We start from the raw sequence: 12,398 nt of genomic DNA, 5'->3' as shown, positions 1-12,398 counted from the left end.
TGTAAATATTTACTGTTTTATTCATTATTTGTGCTAAAATTTGCTTAAAAATTGCTGTTTATTTCCTGTTCACTGTGGGAGATCAGATAAAGGCTACTAAGAGTTAAAGGGCTATTCCCCAAATCATGGTGTGTTCTCATTTTTCTGAACATGGAGAAGGAATTATTTGTGCAAATACAACCTACTGTGAAATCTGCACAGTCGCACCCCTAATGATGACTCCCCTTTAAATACATGTATTTTGGGTTAAGCATATTTTTTTACAAATGAGTTTAATTAAAAAAAGCCATTTTTTTTAATTTCATTGCACACTGATTATACTGATTATACTGAAACTCCATCAGTGAGCTTGTTTTGGTGGCAGTCTGGATCTCTTTTATCTGACCATATCAATATTCAGCTCAACTTTCATGTAATCTGTAGTTAAAATTCTGCACAAAAGAGTTTGGAAAAAGTCATAAAAGAGTTGCAAACTCTTCCAACAGGGGCTCACTTTCAGATTCTCAGTAAACTCGTTCTGCAGTCTGCTATGAATAAAGAAATGAAGGGCATGTAAAAGTGAACCGGTGCAAAATTTATAATGAAACGCAATGCAGAATATATTTTTTTTACCCAAAAGTATTAAATTGTCCCTGTAGGTGTCCACATCCTTCAAGGAAACCGTGGGAAAAAGTGTACAAGCCTTGCAAGAAGACATGATCAAATCGATTCTATGTCAAACAAATTATATATAATTACATAGGTTGAAAAAAGATCTAGGCCCATCAAGTTCAATATTTCTCCACCAGATATACTGTATTTTTCGGATTATAAGACGCATTTTTCCCCCCAAGATTTTGGGGGAAAATGGGAGTGCGTCTTATAATGCAGATATACCTTACCGGCAGAGGTGGAGAAGGGTCCCAGGGTCGCTGCTGGAGGAGGCAAGAGTGGAGCGTTGTTGCAAGCAGCAGGCTGGGATGAGGGGGTCTTCCAATCTTCGCCGATGCGGGTGTTCGGTGGTCCAGGGGCTCTGCTGATATTTTGTGAAAGCCCAGAGCTCCAGCACTTACATAGTTTACTGTGCGATGGACTGCGGAAAAATGGCTGCCGGAGCAAGCGCAGATGGAGATCTCGGCACCAAGATCTTGGGAGATGAGATCTCAGCACTGAGCAATGTACGTATTTTTTTTCATCTCTCAGTTTTAATTACAATATAAGACAAAACTGCTATTAAGAGAAAATTGGGGATAAAGAAAGTGTTGGAACGTTTTTATTTTTTTGTACATTTTCTGTGTTTAATATGGATGAAGACCACCCTAATGTAATAAGTGTCTGACTCCATAGTCATCTCCAAATAAAGTTGTCTTCACCTAACATTTCAGTAGACCCTCTAATGTTTTGGTGGGCCAATCCATTACCTTTGTCCAAGGTTTGATAACCCCAAAAACTCAGAATTTTTGGTTCTTATTCATAGACATTGTACAAAAATAACACATTTCAAAAACATTTTAAGATTTTTTAGACTTTTAATTAAAGAATGTATGTGCTGAACATCAAATCATAAAACATTGACGAGTCAGAATAAAATCCTTTGCGGATTAGTAGAAGCAAAGATGGATGTTTGTTGTGAGTCTGTTGAGCGTAATACAGTAGGACAGCAGACACTCGGTACAATAGAAGCATATAATCCCCCCGTTGACCCAATGAAAAAATCTTCTGTAGTCCCTCTGATGGCCCAAATTCGAGAGGGTGGACAAGCCATTCCATAAAAAAATTGTTACGCTAGTTGTATTAATCTAATTTTTTTTGCATTAAGTAAACTTTTTTTTGTCCCTTTTTTGTCCCATTGATTCCCGGCACCCACTAATTACTAAGATCAAAACTTCACTGTAATTATAAAAATTTTCCCTTAACACATAATAAAAGTTAATGTCAAATCATCTCAGTCAATCAGAAGCAAATGCTGAATTCATGAAAAGGCACAAGGCATTTCTAATTGGGAAGACGATCCATATGAAATGGTTTCAAAAGCAAATGCAACCTACAGTAGGGTGTAGTGAAACAATTTGTAGTCCATTTTTAGAAATACGTGGCTGCTTTTCTTCCAAACTCTTCGAAGGTTGCGTACAGTATTGAAGCTCAGGGCTGCAGAGATGCAATATCGGACACAGCCTATAGAGTGGCGCTGTTTCTAGTGAAAAGTACCTACGGTATGTTTTTCTGAAATGGTGCTATCGATTCAAATGTTCGTTTGGGCTAGCATTAAAGGTGAACCTTGCACATTGGTTAGTTTTATCATTTAAGGATTGAGATTAAGGGCACAGATTAAAGGGGACTTTAGCATTAATTGCCTATCCTTAGGCAAGGTAATCAATATCTGATCGGTGAGAGTGTGACACCTGGTACCCTTGCCGTTCAGCTGTTCCCGATGTCGGCGGTGGCTGGAACTGCTCAGTTATAGAGCTGCACAGAACAGGTCAGTCGACTGTATAGTGGCTGCGGCAGGGTACTGCACATTTTTCCCATTTTCGAATTAATAGGGGGAGAATGTGCAGCACCCGGCCGCAGCCACTATTCCATGGACGAAACTGTGCAGCTCTGTAACCGAGCAGTATTGGATGACATCGGAAACAGCTGATCGACGGGCGTGTCAGAAGTTGCATCATCACTGATCAGACAGTGATGACCTACCCTAAGGATAGGCCATCAATGTTGACCCCTGTAAGGTAATCGGGTTGGAGGTTAACTGTAGCTTGATAATACAGGATGTACAGTTATATTTGAGGCTTAGTGATGAGCAAATCTACCGCAATTCAAATTCAACAGATTCATTCAAAGGCAAAAATTTGCATTGCATCAAATAAATTTGGTGGAAATCTGCTGGGAAAGGGTTGGGAAAAACAATGCTTATATTCCCCTTTTCTTGGCTCTCCCCATACCTCTCCCACAACCATCGGTCTCACGATCAGCTCCTTTGGTTTCCCTCTTGTACGTTCTACCATCTGTTGTTTTGAGTCTTTGGCTTTGTTGTTTTTTTTTTTCACTAGGCGTGGGGCATGAAGCACTTATATGGCGTCAATGATGTATATCACATTCTAAATGATAGCGAGGAACTCAATGCTCATCCTTAACACAAGTTGCAACCCATGTGATAGTGAGGGCCTAATGAAGAACTGCAGTGCCATAGGCCTGGAAACAGGGGAAGTAGAGTGGAGGACTAGTGGAAGCAGGACAGGTATGAGGAGGGCTGAAGAGAGTTTTGTAGACGATTTTTTGTTGGTTGGTCAACATTTTTGCTGAAATTTGTCCAAATCAAATGGAAAATATCTGAATTTTTTGAGGGAAAGTTTGTAACAAATTAGATTTGATTCAAATTTATTCGCACATCTCTAATTATTTTTTAGGGTTGGAATTATGACTAACCCTCATTATATGCATTTTAGGATTAGCTTGAAAACTTGGTGTAGCTGCAGTACACTTTACAAAAATTAGGGTAAGAAAATTACATACCAGGATAGGATTATGGGTAATAGGAAATGTTTATTGTGTTTGGACATATTATAATTGCATTGGGGTGTTAATTAGTGTGCGGTGTCTTTAAATTGCATGCTCACAGGCCAATATTTTTTATGCAGTCATGGTATTAACACTAACGGGAGGCTGGGGCCAAAGCAGACACGTATATGGTAACCTGCAGTGAAGTCTTGTATCATGCATAGCATATTCATATCAATGCGCACAATAAAGTGCTTAATGTTAAAAAAAACTAATAAAAACACAAATTATAAAGCCAGGAAATGTTGTGCTCCCGCTGTTCAAACCTGGAGAAAATTTGAATGCGCTCAGTTAACACAGCGGCTCAGTGTTAAATTTTAGAGCCCCACCCATGAGGAGCAGGCTAAAAATGAAATTTGGATGAGATTGCAACAGCTGCCAGCAAAATGAAAACACCAGAATGAATGGTAGAGCCAAGGTTTGAGCAAGTGATTTCTGTTCGGAGACTGACCCCCCCATAGTTATGGCTTTGGCTTCCAAGGTCGCAAATTGCTTTAGTTCCGCACCCACGGAAAGCATTTTTACTGTATTTTCCTCCTGAAAAACAAAAACAATTTCCAATTAATTGAATTTCTATTTTAAATGTTCAATGTTTTTATGTAACAATATTGTTACAGCATCATACCAAGTAAATATTAATTGCATAAACATAAAAAGGGTCATTTTTAAGTGAACATAATTTTCCACCTAGCCATATCTTATAGATAGATAACCCCTTTAAGAGAAGTTGCAGTATTTTAGTTTTTTTCCTACTGGCCCATGCTGATGGATTGGGGGTGGTTATTAATTCTCCAATACCACTATTTTTTTGGAAATAAATCCCTAAAAATGTAGACACTCGCTCTTTAGGGCACATGGGTATCTATTAATTCCAGATGTGTGATATCCGGCCTATTTCCTTGTTGATAAGCTCCATTTAAAATTTTCACGGCCAATAAGCAGGGGCTGGTCTACAGTAATGCAATGTCGAAAAGTTACATTGCTGTGTAGGATTGATGCACGCGTCAATGCAGTTCTTCTCTCCATGAATCTGAGCCAATTCTGTGACTCAGGCTTAGTAATTTTCTTTTGTTATTCCTTTTTATTTTATGTAAATGTATATGCTGTATTGTTTTGACTCCTTTGCAAAATCTGTAATGTACTTTTAAAAACACTGCCTGCTTTTGGGATTAAATATATAAAAATGTAAAAGTTCTGTTCCTCTTCCACTGTAAACCGCCCCCTAAAGCCATACACTACCTGTATCATGTGTCCAATCGGCCTGTAAAGCGATTGGTGATGGAAGCTAGGGGTTTTCTTGGGTTATTGTGGAGCTTGGCAGTGACCGTAGGGGTATTTATATATCATATACATATATATATATATATATATATATATATATATATATATATACTGTATGTATATATATATATATATATATATATATATATACATACATATACATGCACATGTACATATATATAAATTCCATGCTTTGGAATTGGTGGTGTATTTACTATATGGTTAATGGAAGTTTCCCAATAATAGGCATCGTAGAGAAATCAGTTGTCAACTCGTCTATCAATTGTTGGTCAATTGCGTATTGGCCTAACGATTGGAGGTGGAGGAGTGTTCTTCCTTGACAAATTCCTTGATAGTGTTTGTGTGGGTTTCCACAGGGTTCTCCAATTTCCTCCCACACTCCAAAGACATACTGATAGGGAATATACTTTGTGAGCCCCAATGGGGACAGTAATGATAATGTCTGTAAAGTGCAGTGGAATTAATGACGCTATATAAGTGAGTAAAATAAAAAAACAAATAAAATAGAGTTATAGTGCCCTATACTGGATTAATGCAGTATGATAAATGACCCTTATACTGCCATATGGGTGTATGATCTAGGGCCACACCATGTATTTTGAGTTTTATGGAAAGTGTCCAATGAAACATTGTATTTTTTTTGTTATGAGGAGTCGTTTCATTGTGTATAAAAATGGACAAAAAATGTTCAACATTTTGGACTCGGAATGGATGGCGGAACAGATAAAACTCTATTACTGTTGCTCATAAAGTACCTGAATATACATGACTCATGAAGATACACTTGTTTTCTTGTCCGGTGCAATCAATTCTTTCTTTGCTCATACACCATGCTGAATCGTGGGCCGTGCAGCTAGAACAAATCAGCCCGTTCTTACGTGCTTCATCAACAGGCACTAGAAAAGGTACACAGCTATGTCAATGAGGCGCATATCCACAGCCCTGGCACAAGAGGCTCCTTCCATGTGATGATCCCTAATTACATCCACACTTAAAAAATATCCGTTGTTTTCAGTTTTCTTTCATGAATCAATCGCACATATGAAAATATGCAAATTTGTAATATAGCTAATCAGAAGAAAATCTGCTTCTTTCACCTCCTGGACTTATCTTTCACTCTCAATTCAGTGGCAATATCAGTACTCAGTGAAGAGAGATTTTACAAATAAAAGGATAGGAGATGACAGTTAGTGCTTTTAAAACTCTATTAAGAGTAGGAGGAGCTAGTAGCATAAACAGATATTCTACTGAAACTCCTCCTCAAACGACAGTTACGTTTTTCCATTGAACTTTGTAAGTACCAACTGTAATTACGGATTTTACTTGTGAATTAAGAACTTTTAGAATGACTGATCAGTTCAGCAGAAGAAAGTAATTTTATGTAATAAGATACAGCGTATTATAAAGTTTTTGTTTTCTCGGGCATTGGGAAAAAAGTTATCGTACTACGAATTAATCATGTAAGATAATTTCCTCAATTAACCCTTTCACCCCCAAGGGTGGTTTGCACGTTCATGACCGGGCCAATTTTTACAATTCTGACCACTGTACCTTTATGAGGTCATAACTCTGGAACGCTTCCATGGATCCCGGTGATTCTGACATTGTTTTCTCGTGACATATTGTACTTCATGTTATTGGTAAGATTTCATTCAAATAACTTGCGTTTATTTGTGAGAAAAACGGAAATTTGGCAAAAATTTTGAAAATTTCGCAATTTTCCAACTTTGAATTTTTACGCCCTTAAATCACAGAGATACGGCACACAAAAAACTTGATAACTAACATTTCCCACATGTTTACTTTACATCAGCACAATTTTGGAACCAAAATTTTTTTTTGTTAGGAAGTTATAAGGGTTAAAAGTTGACCAATGATTTCTCATTTTTACAACACCATTTTATTTTTAGGACCACATCACATTTGAAGCCACTTTGAGGGGTCTATATGATAGAAAATACTCAAAAGTGACACCATTCTAAAAACTGCACCCCTTAAGGTGCTCAAAACCACATTCAAGAAGTTTATTAACCCTTTAGGTGCGTCATAGGAATTTTTTGAATATTTAAAAAAAAATGAACATCTAACTTTTTTTCACAAAAAAAATACTTCAGGCTCAATTTTTTTTATTTTACCAAGGGTAACAGGAGAAATTGGACTGCAAAAGTTATTGTGCAATTTGTCCTGAGTATGCTGATACCTTAAATGTGGGGGGAAATGACTGTTTCGGCGCATCGCAGAGCTCAGAATGGAAGGAGCGCCGTTTGACTTTTTCAATGCAAAATTGGCTGGAATTCAGATCGGACGCCATGTCACGTTTGGAGAGTCCCTGATGTACCTAAACAGTGGAAACCCCCTACAAGTGACCCCATTTTGGAAACTAGACCCCCCAAGGAACTTATCTAGATATGTGGTGAGAACTTTGAACCCACAAGGGCTTTACAGAAGTTTATAACGTACAGCGGTACAATTAAAAAATCATATTTTTTCACCCCAATTTTTATTTTCCCAAGGGTAACAGGACCATAAAAGTTATTGTGCAATTTGTCCTGAGTACGCTGATACCCCACATGTGGGGGTAAACCACTATTTGGGCGCATGGCAGAGCTCGGAAGGGAAGCAGCGCCATTTGACGTTTTTAGCTGGAATTGAGATCGGACATCATGTCGCGATTGGAAAACCCCTGATGTACCAAAACAGTGGAAACACCCCACAAATGACACCATTTTGGAAACTAGACCCCCTAAGGAACTTATCTAGATGTGAGGTGAGCACTTTGAACCCCCAAAGGCATCACAGAAGTTTATAATGCCAGAGCATGAAAATAAAAAAATCTTATTTTTTCTACAAACATGATCAATTAGTCCCCAATTTTTTTATTTTCCCAAGGGTAACAGGAGAAATTGAACCCCAAAAGTTGTTGTCCAATTTGTCCTGAGTACGCTGACACCCCATATGTGGGAGAAAACTACTGTATGGACACACGTCGGGGCTCGGAAGGGAAGTAGTGACGTTTTGGAATGCAGACTTTGAGGGAATGTTCTGCGGGTGTCATGTTGCCTTTGGAGAGCCCCTAATGTACCTAAACAGTGGAAACCCCCCACAAATGACCCCATTTTGGAAATGAGACCCCCTAAAGAACTTATCTAGATTTGTGGTGAGCACTTTGAACCCCCAAGGGCTTCACAGAAGTTTATAATGCCCGGGCAGGAAATAAAAAAATCGTATTTTTTCCACAAACATGATCAATTAGTCCCCAATTTTTTCATTTTCCCAAGGGTAACAGGAGAAATTGGACCCCAAAAGTTGTTGTCCAATGTGTCATGAGTATGCTGACACCCCATATGTGGGAGAAAACTACTGTATGGACACACGTCGGGGCTCGGAAGGGAAGCAGTGACGTTTTGGAATGCAGACTTTGATGGAATGGTCTGCGGGTGTCATGTGCGTTTGGAGAGCCCCTGATGTACCTAAACTATTGAAACTCCCCACAAGTGACCCCATTTTGGACACTAGACCCCCCACGGAACTTATCTAGATGTGTGGTGAGCACTTTGAACCCCCAAGTGCTTCACAGAAGTTTATAACGCTCGGACGTGAAAATAAAAAAATCATTTTTTTCCACAAAAATGATATTTTTGCCCCCAATTTTTTATTTTCCTAAGGGTAACAGGAGAAATTGGACCCCAAAAATTGTTTTGCAATTTGACCTGAGTAGGCTGATACCCTACATGTGGGGGTAAAACACTGTTTGGGAGCATGGCAGGGCTTGGATGGGAAGGAGCACCATTTGACTTTTTCAACTCAGAATTGGCTGGAATTGAGATCAGACGCCATGCTGCATTTGGAGAGCCCCTGATGTGCCCAAACAGTGGAAACCCCCAATTCTAACTCCAACCCGAACCCCAACACACCCCTAACTCTAATCTCAGCCCTAACCCTAGCCCTAACCCTAGCCCTAACCCTAACCCTAGCCCTAACCCTAACCCTAGCCCTAACCCTAGCCCTAACCCTAACCCTAATGGAAAAATGGAAATAAATACATTTTTTTTATTTTATTATTTTTCCCTAACTAAGGGGGTGATAACGGGGGGTTTGATTTACTATTTATGGTGGTTTTCATATTTGGCAGCTGTCGCACGCTAAAATACGCTTTTTATTGTAAAAATAGTTTTTGCATCACCACATATTGAGAGCTATAATTTTTCCGTATTTTGACCAACCGAGTCATATGAGGTCTTATTTTTTGCGGGACGAGTTGACGTCTTTATTGGTATCATTTTCGGGCACGTGACATTTTTTGATCGCTTTTTATTCCAATTTTTGGGACGCAGAATGAACAAAAACCTGCGTTTCATGAATTTTTTTTGGGGGGGTGCGTTTACACCGTTCCGCGTGCGATAAAATTGATAAAGCGGTTTTATTCTTTGGGTCAGTACGGTTACAGCGATACCTCATTTAGGTCTTTTTTTAAGTTTAGTCGGTTTTATGCAATGAAAACTATTTTATATAAAAAATAATTATTTTTGCATCGCTTTATTCTGTGAGCTATAACTTTTTATTTTTTTTGCTGATGATGCTGTTTGGCAGCTCGTTTTTTGCGGGACAAGATGACGTTTTCAGCGGTACCATGGATATTTATATGCGTCTTTTTGATCGCGCGTTATTACACTTTTTGTTTGGCGGTATGATAATAAATCATTATTTTTTGCTTCGTTTTTTATTTTTATTTTTTAAGGGGTTTGCTAAAGGGGTTAACTAATGGGACAGTTTTATAGGGCGGGTTGTTATGGACGCGGCGATACCTAATATGTGTACTTTTATTGTTTTTTTTTTTTATTTCCAAAAAATGGATTTATTTGGGGGAATATTTTTTTTTTTCTAATTTATCTGGCGATTTTTTTAAATTTATTTTAACACTTTTTTTTATTTTTTTTTAACTTTATTAAATAGTCCCAGGTGGGACATCACTGTCCTGTGACAGATCGCTGATCTGTCACATCACAGATCACTGTGACAGATCAGCGATCTGTCACAGGCAGTGCAGAAGGCTTCCTCATGCCTGCGCTTTGCAGGCACTGAGGAAGCCAGCTTCCTGCAGGCCCCCGAAGGCCCCCGTCGCCATCTTGGATTCGGGGGCCTGCAGGAAAGGAGCCCCCCGCAGCAGCGTTGCACATTGCGCTGCCGTGGGGGGCTCAGGGAAGCACGGAGGGAGCCCCCTCCCTGCCGATGCTTCCCTTTAACCCCCGGTACACCGCGATCATGTTTGATCGCGGTGTGCAAGGGGTTAACGTGTCGGGGGCGGTCCGTGACCGCCCCTGACACATTGTGCCGGGTGTCAGCTGTGATAATCAGCTGACACCCGACCGCGATCAGCGGCGCTCACCACGTGGGCGCCGCTGATCGCGGTAGACGTACTATCCCGTCCATGGGCATAGGGGCCCGGGTCCCATGGACGGGATAGTACGTCTGATGTCAGGAAGGGGTTAATACTCGAAGAGCACAACATGCCTCATATAATGTACCCAACAATAGCATTCATCTTACATGCAGGGGTAGAGGGAGAGCAGGAGTCGACATAACAGCAGGATGTCGCTGTCTTGACTTGTCCTCTTTGGTAGCCGATTGTTCCAGATACTCCACAAGAGTTTCTTCTTTCACAAGATCTGGTAAATACTTTTGACTGCATCCCATCTGAGAAACCAAGAAGACAACAATAAGGTGAGAAATAAGAGCAGGTTAATGATAATTGGGGGCTTTATACTTGCAAAGATGACTGTGCGGTCAAAGGCGCTGAGTTTAGGTTGCAATTTCTACTGGAGGTGTGGGTATAAATCTCATTTCTCACAGAGAGCTTATTCATTATCTTATTGGTGGAAAAAAGGTGATTCATGAAGCTAAATAGGAAAGAGTTCTTTACCGTTAAAGCAATCAGACTGTTGAATGCTGACCACAAGAGGTAGTAATGGTAGACACGTTAAAAGAGGCTGGATAACTTACTCAGTACACATAACATTGTGGGTTATAGTATGTGAGACACAGCATTGTATCTTAAATAACAGATGCCTATTTTTAGCAAGCCAGAAAGAATAGACTGTTATCTATATGTTGACTTTTCAATTTATGAGTTTCTTTCTGGTTGGTCAAGAAAACAGATTTTTGCTTGTGTAAACCTGTAATATTGACTTGTAAGTTGATGTTTGATACAACGTATTGTGTTCTTATCTTTGAAAACTAGTGATGTTTACTAACATGCTAATTATACATTGTCCATGCTAGCCAGTTTGTTGACATTTCAAACAGAGGAGGAATATCTATGCAAATAGATTACATAATCAAACAATGCAACTTTGTCCTCACCATTCTTCCCCTTATCTGTGATGCTGGACTGAAGGACACTTGTTATTTATAAAAAGAGGTTACATGCCTCTATATAGACAGACAGGAAGACAGATAGAGACTCAGTCAAGACATTGAAACATCCAGGGGCTTTACAGGACTGCAGCCAAGATATCATGGCTCCATCACAAGGGACACAGATTTATTATCCTACAGGATGCCAGCTTAGGGGACTTCGACCCCCACTGGAAGAATACAGATCTCCTCCACTGACCATTGAAAATCCAAGGACACGTTTGGAAAAAGCCAGGCTTGGGACCTGCTGGTTTCCAGGCTCCATGGAGATGTTCGGAGAAGCCAGGTTGTGACCCTCCAGTACCTGAATGGACTGTCAACTTGCTATGCTTGTCGTTACCTCCTCTCTATGTGCAGTAGTAACTGGCCCTGAAAGATGAAACCAGGATGTGACACTCCTGTCATCTGGCTTTGTAAGGAGGTGGTGGAGAACCTCAAGTGCCTTCTCTCTCCTGGATGCTATTCACACGACGATGTGCGACACCTCAGTGTTTATCAATGTAATGTGCAGTTTACTAATTGATTGACATGTACTGTAATCTGATGCATTTATGTATTGTGCTTTAGCTTAGGGATAGAATAGGACCATAGAGAAAGGATAGTATAGAATAGCTGTAAGAGTTAGTAAGGTATAGGCAGCTGTTGTTAATTCTCTTTCTGGCCTCCCTCTGGTTATTACTGAAGGTAGTGGAGCTGGTCAGATTGACAGAGGGGTTGCAAGTTCTCTTTCTGGGCTCCCTCTGGTGGTTACTGGAGGTAGTGGTGCTGATCTGATTGACAGAGGCTGGCCACCTGATAATGAGGATGACGATTGGAGATCTGGGGTTTCAGATTGGGATTTCAGACAGCCGACTCCCTCTATCCCTGCTGGTAATTTTCTTCCTGTGCCTCCTGAGGTCTGATGTCTCCTGCTCTGTCCCTGCATGGTTCAGCTAAGTGGTTCATTTGCTATTCTGTTTGCATTTGATCTGGTTTTATCTATCTCTGCCTTGTGCGGGTCAGCCAGCTCAGGCTGGGGCTGTGTTGAATCACCGCCCATATGTTACTGCTTGTGCCAGTTAGTTTTGTCCCTGTTATATTGGTCTCTCTTTGCTTTGCTTTCAGAATATATCAGAGTGCTGATATAGTGGGGGCGAAGTCGTGCG

General features: G+C 40.0%; 1 protein-coding gene across 1 annotated transcript in view; it reads right to left on the bottom strand.

Moving 5' to 3' along the window:
- Nucleotides 1-3,310: 3,310 nt before the first annotated feature.
- The window catches only part of LOC141085283 (phospholipase A2 inhibitor and Ly6/PLAUR domain-containing protein-like), a 61,476-nt gene continuing 52,388 nt past the window's right edge, over nt 3,311-12,398 (bottom strand). The window contains exons 4-6 of the mRNA XM_073570560.1: nt 10,387-10,533; nt 5,595-5,735; nt 3,311-4,074 (exon numbers count right to left, since the gene is read on the bottom strand). Of these exons, the coding sequence (XP_073426661.1) occupies nt 3,881-4,074; nt 5,595-5,735; nt 10,387-10,533 (482 nt within the window). The 3' untranslated portion in view covers nt 3,311-3,880. The remainder of the gene's footprint in view (nt 4,075-5,594; nt 5,736-10,386; nt 10,534-12,398) is intronic.

Source organism: Dendrobates tinctorius, unplaced genomic scaffold (assembly GCF_039654945.1).
Source record: "Dendrobates tinctorius isolate UK_male_01 unplaced genomic scaffold, ASM3965494v1 ptg000028l, whole genome shotgun sequence".
NCBI classification, from domain to species: domain Eukaryota; kingdom Metazoa; phylum Chordata; class Amphibia; order Anura; family Dendrobatidae; genus Dendrobates; species Dendrobates tinctorius.
This window is presented reverse-complemented; position numbering and strand designations above follow the sequence as displayed.